Here is a 20627-nt window from a genome sequence, read left to right as displayed (position 1 = left end):
ACGCGGCGGGGTTACGGCACGTGGGGCAGCCCTGAGTTCGGCCCCGCCCCGCTCTGGCTCACCCTTGTCCTCACAGGTGACGCTGGGTTCCGCAGATGGCGACTGTGACCCTTCGGATCAGTAAGTAGCTGGGGTCCCAAGGGGAGAGGCAGAGTCAGGACCGCGCTGGGGAAGGCTGGAGTGGTGGCGTGAGCTAGCAGGTGCCCCACCCGCTCCAGGTGCCGCTGTCCCCGCAGGTGCCCGCCCCAGGCCCGCTGGAGCAGCCTATGGCATGTGGGGTAAGTGGAAACCGAGGTGCCAAGCCTCTGGTCCGACGGTTCTCTGAAGGTAGACCTAGGCTAGGCCCGCCGGACCCCTTCGGCCCCGCCTGCTACATCTACTGCCCCCAAATCCTGTCTGGGGAGCACTTCAGCCTCAGGCAGCCTTGGAAGCAAGACCTGATTATAGTCGGCAGAAGGCACTTGGCCGGGGACACTGTGCCCTGGGAGTGAACCCAAGGCCAGCCCTGGCCAGCCCTCGAGAGCCAGCCAGGGCTGGAAGAGACCAGGGCAGGAGTCTCCTCCGGCCCGCATCTAGCTGAGGAAGTTTCTGGTATGGACAGACTTCTCTTGCACTCTTTTCGTCTGTTAACCCCGTCTCGGGTGGTTGGGCATGACTGGTCCCAGGGTGCGGGTGCCCCATGACAGAAGGCCAAGCCTTAGATCCTTGCTCTTCCTTGCCAGGCTCATCCTGCTTGCCATACTCCTGGTGCTGTTGTGTGGAGTCACGGCCAGTTGTGTGCGGCTCTGCTGCCTCAGGAAGCAGCCCCACACCCAAACACACGGGCCGTCAGCATGGCAGTCCTGTGACCTGACGGTCGTCCCTGTGGACAGTGACAGCCCTGCACACAGCACTGTGACTTGTGAGTGCCTGGAGCCCGCTGGCCAGCATGGGGGCAGAGGACACTGTGGGGTGAAGACCATGTCCATAAATCCACTCTTGTTCCCTGCAGCCTACAGTTCCGTGCAGTACCCACTGGGCATGCGCTTGCCCCTGTCTTTTGGGGAACCAGACCCTGACTCTGTGGCCCCTCCCACCTACAGCCTGTGTGCCTCTGAGCTGCCCCCCTCCTATGAGGAGGCTGTGAAGATGATAAAAGCCAGAGAGGAAGCAGCGGCTCCCTCCCAGAAAACCAACTCTCTGCCTGAGCCCTTGGGGCTGGAGACCACCAGAGGGCCTCAGGAGTCAGGCCCCAGTGCCCAGCAGCCCTAGCTGTGCCCCTTTGTAAAGGGCGGGGGTTCTTTTTCTAGAGCCATTAACCCATAGCCTGGATTCCTGGCACCTAGGACCAAGGAACCTCACCTGTACCATCCTTCCCCTGGGAAGGCCAGCCAGCCAGCACATTGCTGCAGACTCATTGCTATGCAATGCCCAGCCAGCCATCCTGCCCTGTATTGGCCCCTCCTCTTCTTCACTCCTCCCACCCAGCCGGGCCCAGCAGACCCTCAGTCCAGAGGAGCCTGAATCTGGGGCGCTAAAGCCCCACTGGGATGTCAGACCTTTGAGGGGAAAATAAAGTTTATGTGAACATGGTCTCTGCCTTTGTGGAAAGGGTTCGAGTGTCCCCAGGTCGTCCAGGAGGCCTTAGGTAGCCACCCCAGTGTGGACAGGGCTAGTGGGGCCTGTCTGTTCTTTGTGCTGGTGTTCGAAGCCCATACCTGTGGGAATGGCCAGGGGTCAGGGAGAAATGATGTGACCTGTGTGCCCAGGGCTGTTGGTGCCCACACCCACCTCTGGGGCCACGTCTTTACCAGCTCTTGCCACCAGGCTGAAACAGTGACTAGCAGTAGTCTGTCACAGAGGTAACGGCAGGGAGGGTGGCAGTGGGCAGCAGATTCCTGGGATGGACCTCCTACAGCCACAGCAGCTACACTGCTGGACCAACTTGAAGGGCTTTCCTGTCATTTGGATACAAATACTGGGGCAGCGCCCCAGCCCAGAGGCTTTAGTTCCAGGTTCATCCATTGCTCGCCTTCATAGTTCCATCCTTGTCGATCTCCTTGGCCTCCATTTTATTGAGGGTATCGCACGCACGCACGCATGAGCGCACACCTGCCAAGGTGTCGTGCCCAGCCGCTGTCTGCTGGTATCTTTATGAACTCCCCACTTACTAGGCACTGCCAACCCCTAGGCAGAGGGTCCTCCGTGAGTGGGTTCTAGCCTATGTGGTCCCTGCTGCCCTTGTCAAAGCTGCCTTTGCCCTCCTGATGCTGGGCTTTCTCATGGTAAATGCCCATCAGCACCAGGAAGCCATTACTGTTAAAAAAAAAAACCCTTTGCAAGGAGTTCTGTTGGGCTAGGAATCAAGCTGGAATGGGGTCCCAGCTCTACCCTTTCTCCTCCAGCTGCATCTCTCTCCACTCATATGCACGATGACCAGGCCCAAGGCTGTGCCCACACCCCACAAGTTGGCCGTGACTCACCGCTGCTGCCTACATCCTTGCCCACCAGCAGCTCGCTCTTGGTGAAGCTGATGTCCATCTGGCTCACTTCCCATTGCCATCCATAACTAAAAGGCGACCCTAGTGAGGAGAAGACGCTCAAGAACAGGCAGGCATGTGATAAGCTTTGTGGAGTGTACAGTTCTGACAGAGGCAAGCAAGCAGAGGGTGGGGGCAGTTGTGAGGGCCAGATGAAGGCTACCGGGTAGGCACACAAGAGCCAGGGTACAGGCCAGCCTTGTGAGGTAGCATCAGCAACTGGAAAGTCTGTGTGTCAAACACTGGGGCCAAAGAAGTAGACAGCAGACACAGCAGCTGAAGGACACTGAAAACTAACATGGGGAGATGCCCAATGAGGCCATGGGAAAGGTTCCCAGGTGAAGGCTGCCCTGCCACCAGGCCATCCCAGGGAGGAGCATTCCAAGGGACACCTTTGCCCACCCAGCAGCAGCAGGCCCCTAGGAAAGGCCTCAGGGAGGGCCGCTTCACCCTGGACCAGAGGGGGAAGTGTTGGTGATGAAAGGCTTCTTCTTTAAGCTTTCAAGGCTCCTCCATAGGCTCCCAAGAGGCTCTCACACCTTGGATGCATCCTCTGTCTACAGGCTGGGGAATTCCCTCCCCAGCCCATCCAGCTGGCCCAGCAGAGGTTCCACGAGGCGCCAGAGCCACCTTACTATGTGCATAGCTGACCAAGAAGAAAATGCAGTGACTCCAAGCTGCCTTGGGCACAGCATGCTAACAGTGGTGCCAGCCAGGCCTTAGAGAGGCTCAACTAGCCAGGGTCCCTAGGATACAGATTGCAAAATACTTTCAGGGAGAGGAAATCCTGCCAGCCCTATTTCAGGATAGGCTCAGTAGCCCTACAGGGGCCACTTCCTGAACCCTCTCAGCCTGGGCATCCTCTCACCCTGAAGATCAGTGCTAAAGGCAGTGGTGGAGGAGCAGAGAAGGACTAGCTGATGCTAGAGCCTTGCACATTCCCTTCACACATACAAATAAGGTGTGATAATTTTTTTTCTTTAAGTTTTTACATTCAGGGCTGGGGAGGTGGCTTAGTGGACTAAGAGGCCCTAGGTTCTAACTGCAGGGACCCTCACTGAAGGCTGCCATCGCTTATTTGTGACACTTCTTGCAAAAGGCCCAGCCCAACCATTTAGTTCCCCATTTGCGTTAGTCTGGCTGGCCTCCCATACTCATGGACTCAGTGCCAACCCCACTGCCAAGACTTGACAAACACTCTATAAAGGCAGAATGACTGAGCAAGTACCTCAGGGATCCCAGCTGCCCGGCACTGATGGTACTGAAGGTCCTCAGTTTACTGAAGAAACATGGGCACAGCCTGGGGCCAAGTAAGAGAGCCTGGGGCAAGCCGCACTGACAGGCTGGCGAGCTGCCTCCAGGCAGCTGGGGGCTATTCTGGGGTTTCTTGGGAAACCTGACCTCCCTTCCACTCAGAACAGCAAAGCCAACTCCCTACAGAGCCACAAGGTACCACAGAAACATGCAAATGCTGTGCCCGCCTGCACATTTGTGTTTTCAGATGCGCACTGGCCCTTCTTGTCTGATGGCAAACCACCAGGCAGTGCGCAGGAGACCTGCTGGTGAGAGCCAGCAGCACTCGGTTTACTCTTGCAGATGTTGGCCACCATCACACATCACTGAGGGGCGTCTCATCCCCAGCTGCCTGGCTGCCACGATTACTCATGACCTCGGCCCCACGCCTTCTGGATGCCTCTAAGCATGTGTGGTGCTCAGTGTCCTCCAATAGCCCAGCCTTCTGCTTGCTAGACTTCTCTGAATTGCAGGATGCTCCCTGCTCAAAGCAGGCCAGCTGCTGAGGCTGAAAGTCTGTGCCTTCAATGAGTGTCCCTGCAGCAGAACCTAGGCGCTCAATCCATTGAGCCACCTCCCCAGCCTCAACTCAAACACTTGAAGAAAAAATCATTTCATTTACAGATAATCCAAGGATGGGAAGGTTCCCCCGCAGTGGGGCTGTCTCCCAGGTAAAGCCAGGACAAGAACCATGGGAGAGGCCAGCTCTAGGTTTCATGTGGTTGGTGGGTCATCCTGGATGTGATCTGTCCTTGGTTTCCCCCAGGGTTGGGGGAAATCTGTGTACTTAATGCCTTCTTCCAGAGGGGCAGAGGAAGGAAAACCACAACTTCCCAACACAGGCCACCCTACCTAGAGCCTGGAGTCACAGAGGGGCAGCAGGCTTCAAAAAGATGACCTTATGGTCCTGGACAGCCATGCCTCACACCTCTTAGCTGACTGTGCCTTACAGCTGTGGTTAGTAACAGACTCATTTCCTGCACCCCAGACTGCTGTGTTCTGACAGAGCTGGCCTACAACACCGAAGTCCTTGAAATCCTAGAGGCTTCATGATTTACGTTCAACCCTTCCATCCCTAGAGCCCAAGTCAGAACCATAGTAGCACTCCCACGTCTGACCTAGCCTCCAACACAGCTCTCCTCCTGGCTGGGACTCTGTCCTCACCCTGACAGCCAGAGCCTCAGTTTCTTTCCCTTTTCCATGCTGGCTGCCCTCTGTGCCTTGTGTATCCAGGTACAAAGGACCATCAGTCTTCATTTTCCATCCTTTTATATCTTCTGGTCCCTGGAAAAGAAAGAAAAAGCACAGCACCTGAGCCATCTTCTGTGTATGTATGCCTGTGTGTGTGTGTGGTCACATGTGTGCCACAGTGCAGATGAGGACAACCTGCAAGGGTCAGTTCTCTCCTTCCACCCATGTGGGTTCCAGAGCATCAAACTCAGGATGTCAGAATTGGTGTTGAGTTGCCCATTGGGCCACCCTGCCTGGCACACTGTCCATCTGCAGGTTAACAGCATCCTTTGTATGCAGAGATCATATTTTGGGTCTTTGTACATTAGCAAACATTCAGATTGTTTCTACTTCTTTGCTTTTGTTGATGATTCTATAAGAAACAGGAGGATATGCAAAGGTACTTTTTAGATGAGATTAACATTTGAATGGGTAGAGTTTGAGAAAAGCAGATAAGTGCCAACATACTGTGGGCCTGCTCCATTCATCTGAAGGCCTTAAGAGTGAGTCCTTATCTCAGCTTCTTCCTGAGCACAGCTTGTAGAGAGGAGTGTTAAAAAAAAAAGAAAAGAAAAAGAAAGCTGAACATTGAACCTCACAAACATATAGACTGAGTTAAAGAGCCCAGTCCTATTTAGTAGGTGGCTCATGCAATGAGTGTCAAGTCCCAAAGAGGACAAGGCTCATTCAGTGCCTGTGGCCAGCCCAGCACCTCTCCAGCCCAGGGCCTGGGGTCCCCTCCCACAGCTTCTCTTTTCTGTACAGACCTGCAGTTCTGGCAGTGCACTCTGGGCCTAAAAGTTGCAACCCTGTTTCCTTCTCTCTTCCCCTAGGAGCTGCTGGCTAAGTTTCTCAGCTTCTCTATGTCCACCCTCCTGGGCCTACACTTCAGCCCTTTCCTTGCCTCTCCCTCAGAGTTGCCTGCTGGGTCTCCAGGATGAAGCCCTAGGGTGGAGTGCCCCCTGTAAAGCCACGTTCCTCACAGTAACCCTGTTTGCTAGGAGCTTACAGGAACTCTCCTTCTGGCAGAGCTCATTTCCTCCTCAGACTCAGACTCGGACTTCCTTCTTAGACACTTCTATGTCTTACTACAAATGGCTTGGCTCAATAAATGGCCAAAAATTGGCACACTCAGATTCCATATTCTCTCATATGGTAACAACCTCTACGATCCCCAAATCTCTTACATCTTAACTTTCTCTGCTCTACTCTTCCAAAAGTTTCACCTTGCGGCTGGAGAGATGGCTCAGAGGTTAAGAGCACTGTCTATTCTTCCAGAGGTCCTGAGTTCAATTCCCAACAAACATGGTGGCTCACAGCCATCTATAGTGAGATCTGGCACCCTCTGCTGGTGTGTAGACACACATGCAAATAGAGTGCTCATGCATAAATAAATAAATCTTAAAAAATAAAATAAAAACTTTCACCTCTAACTTTTTTTACTTTCCATTCTTCAAATCTTTTATCTCTACAATTTATCTGTGCTGTGCTCTGCTCTAAAGAAATCTTTTAAGACTATTGTGTAAGCACTCTTTATTTCAAGATTTGTAAATTCATTGAGTGTGATTAAATAATCTGTAAAATCTATAACAAAAAGTTAGCTTAAAACTTGTAACAAAAAAGACTGTGTGGATGTGGTTTAGGCCAGTTCAGTGGAGCCCCAGGCTCGGGGTGAGCTTTCAAGCACAAAAACCTTGCTCTGGGTTGACGTCCTTCGGTTAACAAGACAGTTGGCCAGAACTGGAATTTCAGAATCCTAAAAGCAAGTTTAGTACCTTTGGAGACTTTCCCGTGCCTGCGGACGGTGGTGGATGAAGGCTTTGTTTTCAGCTGCGGCAGGCGGTGCGGTCCACGCGCTGCGTTTACAGCCTGAATGGCGCTTCCTCTACCGGGTCAGTTGTCAAGACCGAGGTCTTGAGCACGTTACACGTGGTTTGGTTTGTGTAATCCAACTCTCGGAAAACTAGATCTACTGACTGCGTATGTAACCTGGACTCAACTCTACGTAAAACAAACAAACAAACAAAACCCCAAATAGATCTCCTGGAAAACTAGATTTTTTTAAACTGTAGCCACGTGGTGACCTTCATCTTAGCTGCTGAGCGCAGCAGGAGCGAAGCAACCCTGCGGCTGGCAGCCATCTTTACTAAGGCTACAAGAGTACCTGCAACGTAATTTTACCAGCATCTTGATTAAGATGACCTGTAATGGAAGTTTTGGTCTCTTTAAAAACTCATGTTATGTAAATATGTTTTTGTTTTAATCCCAAATGTGGGATTTCAGTTTTTGCTTTAGTTTGTCCACAGCTGATAACTGCCTCCTGCAGGGCCTGGTCTTTGGCAGCTGGTAAGGGCCTGCCTCCTGCAGCGTGGAGAGGGGTGTGGTCTAGGACTTGGAGGGATATAAATAGGAGAGCCTGGAAGGAGAAGTGTGGCCGTTTGAAGAGACCAGAGACAGGCGGTGTGGCTTGGAGACCGACGGAGAAAAACATTTCAATGCAGCAGCTTAGAGGAAGCTACTTGCTGCCTTTGCTGTTGATGGAGATCGGCATAGAGCCCAGAAAGAACTGGTTGACCCTAAACAGCCGGGAGGAGTAAAGAGGTCTGTGCCCCTCTACCCACTAACCTTCTCTCTCCTACCTAGGGTTGGGGGGTTGGGTGGGAGAGGCTTTAAGGAACCTCAAATAAAATAGAATTTTAAAAAGAGCACTACAGTGACCACATGGTATAACCCAACTAATGCAACACCTCAGCCCTCGCTTCTCATCGTATCTCACTTCTAGACTAAGGAGACAACAGGTCTCCAAAATATTTTGGATTAGTATGGAGTTTTTGTATGATAAATTTCTAGGGTTATAAAGGTCTACTCAAATTAACAAAAGCTGATTTACATCTAACTACTTACGTCTTTGCTCACTGTTCAACATCAGGCTTCAAAAAAATTTTTTTTAGGTAAGAAACAACATGTTTGAAGGTTTATAAATTCCTAAGGTTATAAAGGTCTACTCTGGTTAACAGAAACTGACTTAGAGATATGTCTAACCACTTGTCTTTGCTAACTGTGTTCAACACCAGGCTTCTAGAAAATTTAAATAAGGAACAACATATGTTTGATAATAAGATTTGTAAATTCCAAAGATTTACACAGGTTAACAGTAACTGACTTGAGTTTACATGTCTGGCCTCTTTGTCTTTTCTAACTTTAATAAGCAATTAGCGTTAGCTATTTGGATAAACTGAGCCATACAAGAAACTGTGATATTCTGTAATCATGTACTATAAAATAATCAAGAAAGCAAGGTTCCCAGGCTCTCTGTGGATTGTTTTTATGGTTTAAAATTTTAACTTGATGCTAAAGGATCTTTAACTAATATTTGATTTTTTGTTTGTTTGCTTTTGTTTTCAAGACAGGGTTTCTGTGTGTAGCCTTGGCTGTTGTGGACTCACTTTGTAGACAGGGCTGGCCTCTAACTCACAGAGATTCACCTGCCTCTGCCTCCCAGAGTGCTGGGATCACAGACATCCCCCACTGCACCTGGCTTGTGTTATGAGCAAGACCACCAAGGGGCAGATTCCGATGCAAATGTAGCAGGGTCTTTATTACAGGCTCAGGCTCAGGCCCACACACCATCACTGACAGGGTGGTGTAGGGTGCAGAGCCCTAAGCAGTGGAAGAGAGGGATTTTTATTTAGGGTGACAGCACAGTTACACAGTTAGCAACATTCCGCATGGGCAAGCTTGTTACAAAGTGATTGTGGCTAACTAACACTGAGCGAGCTGTCCATAGACCCCAGGAATGTTAGGTGTTTCCCTGCTGGCCCTGAGGTGAGACACCTCCCCAGTCCTGTGGTTACCCCCAGGCTATTCCTTGGGTAGGAAATTTTATTGTCTTCTTCCTGGAATTGGTGACCTATGACCTAGCTCCTAGAACTGGTGACTTTTGGGGTGGAGGGTCAGGCCTGGTTCTCTCACTTGATTCAAAAATTTAAGACTCAAACTTAATAGGGATAAAGCTGTAAAATCCTAATATTATAAAAGCTACTAATTTGTAAACTATTAAAAATGATTGAGACATGCAAGTTAATGGTCAGATGCCTAACAAATGATCAAATTCTTTAATGTATTCAGATTATGCACATAATCAAGCTAAATACAAGCATAATTTGTTTACAGTGACAAGCTTGTATATGTTTTCAAGGCTAATCCTAAAGCAAGTAACTAAAAACAAGTGAAATTTGTTTAAGTCAGGTATACTTAATAGATAATGGTCCCCACACTCTTCAGAGATCTGCTAAATATAGCATTTAAAATGTTTAATGAAAGGCTTTGTGTGATAGACAAAAGGCCAGATCCTACTGAAGACCAACGCTAAGGTCTCCAGAAAAGACAATGTGACACAGGTGACTCCAGCTGTTGAAATACTGAGCGAAGACCTGCCCCATGACCAGCAGCCAGGACCCTGGCCAAACGGTGGGCACAGCTGGGTTGACTACCCTAGTCTGCCTCATCAAGTTTTTTCAAGTTTCTCCTCTATAGGAAAATCTCTCAGTGTTCTGGGCTGACAGCTGAAGGCCTATGCTGTCTCGTGTGACAAGCAAAGCCCTACCTCTGTCCCCCAAACAAAGCCATTAAGACTGTGGGAGCCTAGGATAACCCTCCAGGTAAGTCAGTAAGTGTTGGTCATTCTAACTGATACTGAAAGGGTTAGACTAACTTTGTAACCTATATGTCTTCTAAAGCCTATAGTTTTGAGTTTTAGGTCCAGGTTAAACTAAAGCCTCTTAGTACCTTTCCAGAGAGTGAAGGAATGTGACCCTATCTGTGAGGAAAGATATAAAAAAAGGGCAAGCAAGCAATGACCTTCACTCAGCAAAAGAAGGACCAGACCCTTGTCCTTGAGATAGCGTTTCTTAGCAACGAACCTAGACTTCTTCTGAGTAGCTTTTGACCTCCAGCCAAAAGTCTGTAGCTCCTAATCTTCAAGGATGAGCTAACCACCCCCACCTTAAATTGCAGCTGCATCCACACTTGGCAGGACTGGCCAAGCTTGAGCACCTAAGACTAACCAATTATCTTACTTTATAACTTCCTCATCCAATCCTAAATTGCCAAAACTACAACTTCAAATTTCCCGCAATTTTTCTTTTAAAAACCTAAAGGCCTTTGTCTCCCGGTGCCACTCTTTGCTGACCGGCAGGGGTGACCCTGTTGTACAATGGTTAATAAACCTCTTGCTTTTGCCACGAGTCTTGGTCTGGGGGAGTTTCTGGGAAGGGCGTGATTGAATTCCTGAGCTGTGAGACCCCCACGTCTTACAATACAAAGGCCATTTGGATTATAATTTATCCTTCTCAGATCTCGATGGTGTTGATGCCTAACTGTAGCTTTGTCAGTCTAATAGCTACAAGGAAACTAGCTCCTCACCCCAATGCTGCAGCTGCCTGGTTAGTCCATTTCATACATAAATTCAGCCCTGTTTCTAGAGCTACAGGTCCCCAGCTGAGAAAGGTAGACACTTCTTCCTTTAAAGGAGCTGCATGCCCAGTTCATGAGACTCCCAAAGACCACCAGGAATCAACTCCGCTGCAAAACACAAGCTCCAGCCTGGGTGGCAGCAACCTTCCTGGTTGAAGAGGAGGAGTGCAGGGCCTGCGGTCTAGGGTAACAACGTTTTTAAAAGGAAAAAAAAAACAAACCCGCAAGCATGGAGTTACCTGTCTTGGTGGTACATGATTGGGTAAGGGAAATTGACTTTTGAAGTGATTGGTTTACTTTAGGCGCCAAGACCATAAACAGCTCTGGCCTGGCCATCTGGGCCAGTTTCCTAGCAATTGTATCTCTAGTAGGCAGGAAAAGAATGCAGTAAAGCTAGTTCCTTTCCCCAGGTGGCTGGACAGGTCTCCACCTGGCTGGCCTTCACTCAGGCCTGTTCTCCAAACCCCAAACTAATACCTAAAAAAACAATTTTCAATGCTTTGGTCTCTCAGAACTTGCTTTGCAATGGCTGCTCTCGGTTATCAGCTGCTTATGCTCCATGATAAATGACTGGATTAAAGAAAAGGTTTAAACTTTATTTAAGTTGTGAGGGTCTATGAAAGTGTTTTAAACCATGTAGATGCAAGTTATAAAGGTCTAAGAAAAATTTAAGGTATATATATATAAAAAACTTTCAGATTTTTTTTCTTTCTTGCTACTTATAAACATCAGTTTTGACAATGAAGTTCTGGTAATCTATTAACCTAGCCCTGGTAAAGCCCTGACTACTATTATCATGGTCACAGGCTCAACAATTTAAATTTCCTTGTTGTCTTCTAAGTGCTTAAAGTGCTTCTCATTGTGCTGAAAACATTTCTGTCCAGCCGATATATCCAGCCAACCCAGAATCAATTTTTGGGCCCTCGAGCTTTTGCTAGGATTCAAAGGCATGAGTCTACTGCTTTTTCTACCATGTAGATTTCAGTACAGATTACAAACAGTGGTAATGCTAGTATGTCTAAAACCTTTATCTCTCTTTGTAAACTTAAAAAATTCATGTAAGCTTCAGGAGTCATGAGACTTGAACCCACCTGTCACAGATCAAATGAACTCCTGTCAATCAACAGCCTACGTTTGCCTTCCTACTGCCTTTCCTTGACGAGGACTCCCCGCCCCAAGACTTAGCACCCCTCCTCTCCTCTCAGCTACCACAACCACAGATCTGGACATTTCAAGTGAACCCCTAAGATAAAGATTTTCCCCTAAACTCCTTAACTTTACCTTCTGTTTCTAGTCTGTGTCTGTCCAGGAAATTTTCAGTCAGCTGAAGATTACCAACTATTCCAAAACTGCCTACAATGTGGCATCCCTGGGTGCTTCTGACAGACTTTCTGACCAGCCTGAGCTCTGCATCCTTGCCTGCTCCAAAGCAGCCTGCACTTCACTAGCCCCAGGTGGTTCTGCAGAGCCTGGGCAGCAAGTGAAATAGATGTCCCCTAGCCTGAACTCTCTCCTCACTTTGACCAACATTCCAGCCTTCCTGCCCCTCCCCCAGCAACAGTGCATCTCAAGTTGCCGTAGGACCAGGCACCCCTCCTCCTGTCAAGGCTGGACAAGGCAACCCAGCGTAGAGGCAAGGTTTCCTCTATGCTCGCCTTAGCTCCCACATAATGACAGGAAGACCTATTATTTTTTGATTTGTTTTGTTGACCTATTATTTTTTTATTAAAAGCTTCCGGCACTATAGCTGCCCAGATACTGAGCTATTCAAACCTGACTATGCTGGCCTGGCCTACTTCTCATCACCTGAGTCTTGCTCTGGTGCCTCCTTGTTCATGGTGGTGTTGTGGCCTCTCCTGTTCTCTTACCCACCTGAGACCCTCTGACTGGACTTAGAAGTACCATCTTTCCCCCTTCTGCCAAGCTATTGCCTGCTCAGCAATTTATTAACCAACCAAAAGGTGATGGAGAACAATTTTGATACAACATTGAGACAGGAGATGCTTCGTGAAAAACAACCAGAGCTCTGGGTATAGAAACCCGTCTTGGAATACACAGTGCACACAAACATCCTCCAACATCCCAATAGGAGGAAAAGGTCTCAAAAGCAGGGAAAAGAGTAAGAGATAGCCCACAGTGCAACTGTTAGAGTCCCACAAGAAGACCAGCTACACAACTATAACACATGCAGAGGGCCTACGTCAAACTCATGCTGTTACAATTTTTTAAGGGAAAGTGAATGCTCTGGGCCTACAAGATGGCTGGGGGGGGGGTTACTGCCAAGCCTCAAATCCCAGTTTCTCTGATGAAATCCTCATGCTAGAAGGAGAAAACCATGCTCTCCTCTGACCCTTGGATTCTCACTATGTGTGGTGGTGATTTGAATAGATTTGGCCTACATAGACTCCTGTGAATGCTTGGCCAACCAAGAGGGGCACTATTAGGGGTGTGGCCTTGTTAGAGGAAGTGTGTCACTGTGGGTGTGGGCTTCCAGGTCTCCTATGCTCTCCCCAGTGTGGAGGACAGTCTCCTGTTTCCTGTGGATCAAGACGTAGAACGCTCAGCTCCCCCTGCACCGTGTCTGCCTGCACACTGCCATGCTTGCCACCGTGATGATAATGCGCTGAACCTCTGAACTGTAAGCCAGCCCCAGATTAAATGCTGTCCTTTATAACAGTTGCTGTGGGCAGCATGTTCCTTCTCAGCAATAAAACCCAAACTAAGATACCAGGAAACATGTACACACACACACACAAATAAGTGTAAAAAAATTAAAACAGCTCCTACAATTAAGCTACAAATAAGCAACTCAATTTTAATATGGTCAAAAGGCCTGAATAGACATCCCCCTGAGGAAGATGCAGAGATTGCAGGCAGCAAACACAGGAAAGATGATGTTCAGCATCACTAATTATCAAAGAATGGCAAACCAGACCAAACAGGCAGAGTAAAGTTCAGTGGGGGAGCACTTGTTTGGCAAGAACACAAAGCCCAAGGCACAGAATGGAACAATGATGCATGCCTAGACACACACACACACACACACACACACACACCGTGGGAGTAGAAAATAGAACAGAGGAGAAGTTGAGGTAGTTTGGTGAGGACGCATCAATAGTAAAACTATATATTATTTGGTAAAACGGACAATTAGTCTTTCACACAGCCCTATGCAGCAGACCCACCTAGCATGCATAATACCCCAGGACCCATCTCCAGCACAGCCAAATAATTCGCATGGAAACAAATAACCAACTATTAGGCTCCACCCTTCCCACCCTCCTGCAGGCTCAACCCTTCCCACACCCCACAGGAGTGGGGCTTCCTATACCCAAAGACAGTGGATGGGAGTGCAAGCCACCAGACCCCCTCTACAACAGAACATAGAGGCTCTCCCCACCCTCAGGAACCTGCCGCGCAGGCGGCCTCTGTAATCATTTCTGCCAGGCCAGGAGGCACAGGCTGTGCCTTCGCTACCTTTTAGTGAGGTGACAGGAAGTGACAGTACAAAATCCAGGAAATGTATTGTCAGATTTTATCTTTTTCATTTTTTTCGTTTGTTTGCTTTTCTTTGGAGACATCCTTCCTCCCTCCCTCCCTTTTTTCTTCCTTCCTTTCTTTCTTTCTCCCTCTCTTTCCCCTCCCCCCCCTCTCTTTCTTTCTTTGTAGCTGTGGCTGACCTGGAAATCGATCTGTAGACCAGGCTGGCCTTGAACTCAAAGAACTGACCTCCTGCCTCTGATTCCCGAGTGCTGGGATTAAAGGCCTGCGCCAGCACTGCCCAGACCTTTTTATTTTCTAAAGATTTATTTATTTTTATTTTATGTGTATTGGTGTTTTGCCTGCATGTTTGTCTGTGAAGGTTTTAGATCCCCTGGAATTGGAGCTACAGACACTTGTAAGCTGCTGTGTGGGTACTGGGAATTGAACCTCGGTTCTCTGGAAGAGCAGCCAGTGCTCTTAACCGCTGAACCATCTCTCCAGCCCTTTGTTCTTTTAAAGAAGAATGTTTACCTTTATTTTCTGTGTATTTGCCTGAATGCACGCACGTGCACCACGTGAAGGCAGAAGACGGGGTCAGATGCTCTGGAGCTGTAGACAGACAGTGTGGGAGGCGGAAGCGAACTCTTAACTGCTGAGCCATGTCTCCCCAGCTCCTCTTTGCTTTCTTGAGCTGGCATTTCACCAAGAAGCCCAGGCTGCCGTGAACACGTGATCGCCCTGCTCTCTATCTCCTGCGTGTTGCGATTTCGGGCTTTGCCACCAGGTGTGCTAGGATTTTCCCTCTTTCTCTGAGGGGTTAGGTGGGCTGCTGAGCTGGAAGCCTGAGCGTACTGGTAAAAGCGTGCCCCAACCCTCGCGCCTCTGTGAGGCGAGGTCAGCATCTGAAGACCTTCACAGGGAGCCGGGCGGTGGTGGAGCACGCTTTTAATCCAGGCCAGCCTGGCTACACAGACAAACCCTGTCTCAAACAAACAAAGAAGGCCGTTGCCGGCCCAGTCGGACGTCCCTCCTAGGCCCCGCCCTGGCACTGTCCAGCTAGTCCACCCTGCTCTGCGCTCCACCTTCCTCCCTTCACCCGCCGGCCCGGAAGCAGCGCCGCTCGGCGGTCGGAAGTTCCGCTCGACCCCGCCGGGAGGCGCTCGAGCACCGCTCGCGAGCGGGTGCGGCGGCGGGGCTTTTCCGAGTCTGGTGGCCCGGCTGTTGGATCTAAAAGCTAGGGCTGGAGACCAGGGGTGGGGCGCTCTCCGTCTCTGTTTTCGAAACGCTGTCTTGTAAGTATCACTTTCTGGTTTCCACAATGGCAAAGAACAAAAATAGACATAAATCCCACCTCAGACGCCTGGAAAGTCGAGGGCATCTACAGCCCCGCAGGTGCAGACGCTAACTACGCCTGGGGAGGAGGGGAAGAGGGGAGGAGGGAAGGACAGCGGGACTCCAGCCCGAGTCGGTGCAGAGCCAAGCTTCCCGACTAACAATCCCTACACACAGCCTCCTGCGCCTCGGGGCTCCGTGTTCCCACCAGGCGAGCCAACAGGCCTGGACCTAGTCCTTGGATTGGCAGGACGTGCTTCCTGCTCCGTGCAGCTCCAGTTTGGCTCAGGCTCAGCTGAGCAGCTCAAGGCCCTGGATTCTACGATGGGACAGGGAAGGGCTCGCCTGTGTTCTTTTGGGTCAGAAATGTGCAGCAGAGCCATTTTGTCCAAAGGCATTACGCGCAGAGACTGCCCTCAAGTCCAGTGTGGCCAGCCTCCAGCGTAGGAGAAGTGGTCTTTGCATCTGCCAGGGAGCTGTCCTGTCCACATCTCTATGGAATGTAGGGGAGTGAGACCAGTGCAGATACGGGTACTTTCACAGTCTGAGAGGCAACACCCGGAAGCTGTGGTCCACAAGGGCAGAGGAGGCGGCAGCAGGCCCACATGAGCCAGGTTCCCGCAGGACCCACGTGGAAGAAAAGGCTGCACTTCTGCTGTCCCCACTGCAGGGCAGGAGCACTTGGTCCCTGTATAGTCACTTTTAAATGTCAAGAAAGGGAGGCAGTGGCACACGCCTTTAATCCCAGCACCCAGAAGGCAGAGGCAGGTGGATCTTTGTGAATTCAAGGCCAGCTTGATCCACATGGTTGCAGGACAGCCCGCAGAACTACATAGGGAGACCTGGTCTCAAAAAAAAAGGGGGGGCGGGGGGAGGTGAGAAGAAGAGAAGGAGGAGAAAAAGGAGGATAAGAAGGAGGAACACACAACCCCAAAGGGTAGGCTGGGTGTGGTGGCATACATCTTTAATCCCAACACTTCAGAGGCAAAGGCTGACAGATCTCTGTGAGGTCCAAGTCTACATAGTGAGACCCTGTCTCAAAAATAAATAAGTCTATTTTAAAAATAAACTTTAGAGAATGATAGATGGGCAAAGGAGGCAGAATAGGAGATGCTTACAAGTCTTTGCTGGTTTACAGGACCTACCCCCAGGACGCAGGGCAGGCCTGGACATGAGCCCCTGAGGCATTGCAGCAGGGCCCAGCTTATCTCACAGGGACGTCACAGAGAGAAGCTCCAGGGCCCCAGCTCCCTTCATGCCTCTTGTACTGGTTTTCAAAACACCTAGCACCTTTGGCTCAGCCTCCCTGGGAGGGCAGCTGAAGGCTGTGGATGATGTTGGTTCTAGCATGCTTACCAGCAGCTGGTAGCCAAACACCTCCTCAAGCCTCATGCTGTCAGTCCTCCCACAGCACAGTGTATGCCGGGAGCCTCTGCTTGCCCTTATGCCCTGCATCTCCTCATTGCCTCCTTCAGGCAAACCTTGCATCATCTCCCAGGTGGCAGGTGACTGAGCTACAGGGACAAGATTCTAGGCAAACAGCTCTTGAGCCCCAGAGGTCCACTGAAGAGGAAACTGCCCCTGCCGATCCAGGTCCTGCCAAGGATGTGTGGACCCCTGGGATGCTGCCCTGGGGCTTGAGGCTTAGCATTGGGGTAGCACTACAGAAGGCTAACTGTTAACTGGTTTTGTTGGTAGTGGTGGTTTTAGGTTTTGTTTTTGTCCCCCCCCCCCCCTCGCTTTGGGGCTTACACAATGGGCCCAGGGTCAAGTCTGAGTGTGAAGCATGGCTGAACATAGCTTAGATCACAGCTCAGCTCAGTGGTTCTTGGAAGAAGGAAGTGGGGTGAGGGCTTCAGGGACTCCTTCATTCCAGTCCCTGCTGAGCTCAGGATGCCTAACACCACTTCAGGAGGTGCTCTGGAGGTCTAGTCAGACTCATGCATGAGGCCAAAGGTCAGCTGGTCTGAAGAAGAGTCAGGAGAAGACAAAGAGAAAGGCCTGGTCCTTCCCACTCCACATTTGAAGACTGACTTCACACCTAGAATGAGGCCAATAGGTGGGAGTCAAGAGACCAGCAGGATGGAAAGGGTAGAAGTGTGGAGGCACAGGGGCACGATGAGCTAACATTGTGTTATGCTGCGAACCATCCTGTCTCAAAGCCAGTGGTGGTGGTGCCCACCTTTAACTCCAGCACTTGGAGAGCAGAGGCTCAAGGTCATCCTTGACTTCATAGTTAGCCTTGGATACGTGAGATACTCTCTCAAAAATAAATAAATAAAATACTACATTTGACCAGGTTGTGGTGTACTCCTTTGATCCCAGCACTCAGGAGGCAGAGGCAGGCAGATCTCTGAGTTCCAGGTCAGCCTGCTTTACAGAGTGAGTTCCAGGACATTCACAGCCACACAGGGAAACCCTGTCTCAAAAAACCAAAAATAAAAAATAGGAAGTACCTGACAAAGCAAAGCTGGGGAACTGAGAGTCTTTGGAAACATTTGGGATGGGGAATCTCCCTCCTGATTAATAAGTCCATGAGCCCATGTGAGGTCTGGGAGATTCTCTGTGGAGACCTCCATTCCTGGAGCTAGAGCAGGGGGGAGGGGAAGAGGGGCACGGGGTGTGGGGGACAGGGAGAGTAAGGAGAGCAGGTGAAGGCTGCAACCCAGAACTTTCCTCAGGTAGGGTCATTCTGGCAGTCTGGGGCATCGGGTGTCTTCCTGTTAGAAAAGATGTGGCATAGAGATCTTCAGCCTCAGGAGGATCTAGGTCTCTCTGAACAGGAACCACTGCGGCCAGAGCCATGCCTGCTAGGGGTCCTGGGCCTTTGTACCTCATGTTAACACCCTGGAACTTGTACTGGGAGTCTTGTAGTCCCCAGAGGCCAGAGAAGGCTTGTGGATGGCTTCCCCTGCCCCAGAAATGGCCCTGATGGCACTGTGCACTGTCTTGTCCAGTGGTCACAGCAGCTGGTTTCCTGATGTAGAAGGGTACTCCCAGGTATACATCCTATCTTTAGAGTCCCTTACCTAGTGGGCCCAGCAGGGCTGTGGACAGGAGTCTGGGAAAACTTCAGTGCTGGCAGCTCTCCTGTGGCCCCTTAGCCAGAACCCTCAGGAGCCTAGACTCCATGGAAACTTTGATACCTGGGTGGCCTGGCTGACTGCTGCTGCCACAGCTGTGAGGTGTTTACCTGGCAGATGCTAGAAGAGACTCGTCTCGGGAGAGTGGGTCCTGGGGAGCCATCTGCCTGGAGATGAGTCCCCAGGATGTCAGGAACTCCCTTTCCCAAGGCAAGGCCCAAGGCAGAGAAGAGAGCTGGAGGCCAGGGCCGGGCACTAGCAGCTCAGAGTCTAGGTTACTCCTTTGCCCTAGACAAGCTGTCATGGCCTCAGGCCCATGTCAGGTTCCTAGGTCTGGTATGGCCAATAGCATGTGTGTGTTTCTCTTCTCTGGCCCCAGGACCTCCTTACTGTGCATGCTCAGGTCTGTAGGGAACCTTATGGGGAAGGAAAGGTTTTGGTCAGAGCTTAGAGCTGCTTGTGGACCAGTCTGTCTTACCAAGCCACCCATTAGGCCCCATCTCTGGACTGAGACCTCCACCCTACATCGTCCTCTTATCTGTGTATCTGTCTGGGTTTAGGTATAGGCCTCTGCACTCCTCAACCTTTGTGGCATTTCCATTCCTTCTTTTTCACAGAGTATGTACCCAGGGTATGGCACCAGCTGTGCCTTCAGGCCAGAATCTATGGCTGCAGGAAGTGGTGGAAGCCCAAGAAAACAATTGTGGCCATTGCTTAAGTTGCTTTACCAACTGGGGCAGAAATAGGACTGGGGGCTTGTTGGGAAGGAAGGAACAATGGGGTACCTAGGGGTAGGGCTGGGGCCCACAGCTGGGGAAGAGAGCCCTGCCTTGCTTAGGCTATGAGGTGGAACTGAGCAGTCCAGGGATCCTGGAACTGTGTTTTTTTCAGTTCCCTTCCAGCACTAACTGGACATTCTGAGGAGCCAGTGTGCAGAGCTGCCCTGGACACTGTCTTGTACAGTTCCTGTGCTGAACAGAATCTTCAGCCATGTGTCCCACAAACAAACAAAGCCTCCTTTCGCTGTAGCCTGGCTGCTCTCCAAACTCTCAGGTTTTGATTTTGTGTGTGTGTGTGTGTGTGTGTGTGTGTGTGTGTGCATGCACATTGATGTTTGGCTTATGTCTCTGTGGAGGAGTCAGATCCTTCAAATCAACTCAGAATTTGAGTTACTTACATTTGTGAGCTGCCATGTGGGTGGTGGGAATTGAACCCCAGTTTTTTGTTGTTTTTGTTTTGGAAGAGCAGACAATGCTCTTAATAGCTGAGCCATCTCTTCAGCCCCTTGGTTTTGATTTTTTAAAGACAGTCTCACTTGGTAGTTTATGATGGTCTGGAATTGGCTATGTAGACCATGCTGGACTTGAATTCACAGCAACCCTCCAGCCCTGATCTCTGGAGTCTTGGGATTATAGGCACAAACCACCATGCATAGCTCCAAATTCTAGCTTGAGCAGGAAGACTGGTTGTGCGGTGGATGAACACCCACAAGGGTTTCCCCTCTTTTTGGCAGCACTTTTTCCTCCTGCCTGTGGACAGGTAACAGTCCCATCCTTTGTGCTGGAAACTTTGTGTCGTCTAGACGGAGCTGCTGATGGTATCCTCAGCTTCCTGCTCCCAGATGCTTCTGAATACTGCAATGCTAAGCTGATGTGACCAGAAAGCAGAGCTCATAGCAGCGATTTCCTTACCAGGCCAAGAGAGACACCACACAGAAGAGCAGAGGCATGGGTAGGCAATGGAGTACCCCAACAGCCTCTCGGAACACCTGGATCCAGCCTGCTCATAGCCCAGAAGTTTGTTCATGAACTATTTGTCAAGTCTGTCATTTCCTTTTTATATAGAAGATGGTTTAAGCTTTTATACTCGTTGGCTTGACTCTCAATGTTTCAACCTCTGTGTCCGTGCTCCTGCTCTCTCTGCTCATAGCTGTCTCCTCCTCCACTAGAAAGGTTTATGTTTAGATGAAGATGGTATCAGAGAGGTTCTCTATGGCACGCAGGCCATGGCATAGGCCCAGAGGTTCATACATGCAGCTCAGGGTTAGGTGCCCTCCACATATCCTAGAGAGAAGGAGCCACCCTGGCCACATCAGGCCTTTACTGAGCAGTGCATGTGTGGCGGGCAACAAGGAGCCATCTGGCCTTTCCCCAGGTTTCTGACCCAAGTGAGTGGAGGAGACACAGTCTGCCCATGCTCATGGATAAACCAC

General features: G+C 50.2%; 1 protein-coding gene and 1 long non-coding RNA gene across 5 annotated transcripts in view; both read left to right on the top strand.

Annotated features, from left to right (window-relative positions):
• Cfap74 (cilia and flagella associated protein 74) overlaps nucleotides 1–1572 on the top strand; it is a 56910-nt gene extending 55338 nt beyond the window's left edge. For 2 of the 4 annotated variants that reach the window (XM_060378914.1, XM_021655558.2), the window contains 4 exons: nucleotides 77–120; nucleotides 237–278; nucleotides 723–901; nucleotides 992–1572. In XM_060378914.1, coding sequence (XP_060234897.1) covers nucleotides 77–120; nucleotides 237–278; nucleotides 723–901; nucleotides 992–1251 — 525 coding nt within the window. In that variant the 3' untranslated portion in view covers nucleotides 1252–1572. Of the gene's footprint in view, nucleotides 1–76; nucleotides 121–218; nucleotides 279–722; nucleotides 902–991 lie in introns of all 4 variants that reach the window. The other 2 variants (XM_021655551.2, XM_060378915.1) reach the window with 2 other exon arrangements.
• A 13547-nt stretch (nucleotides 1573–15119) lies between these two features.
• Nucleotides 15120–20276, top strand: LOC132652924 (uncharacterized). Its single transcript, XR_009590402.1, has 2 exons — nucleotides 15120–15292; nucleotides 19929–20276. It is a non-coding gene; the product is annotated as an uncharacterized LOC132652924 (long non-coding RNA).
• The last annotated feature ends 351 nt before the right edge of the window (nucleotides 20277–20627 follow it).

The sequence above is a fragment of the Meriones unguiculatus genome, chromosome 3 (assembly GCF_030254825.1).
Source record: "Meriones unguiculatus strain TT.TT164.6M chromosome 3, Bangor_MerUng_6.1, whole genome shotgun sequence".
Classification (NCBI taxonomy): Eukaryota; Metazoa; Chordata; class Mammalia; order Rodentia; family Muridae; genus Meriones; species Meriones unguiculatus.
The sequence above is the reverse complement of the archived record's forward strand: the minus strand, read 5'-3'. Positions and strand labels throughout refer to the sequence as shown.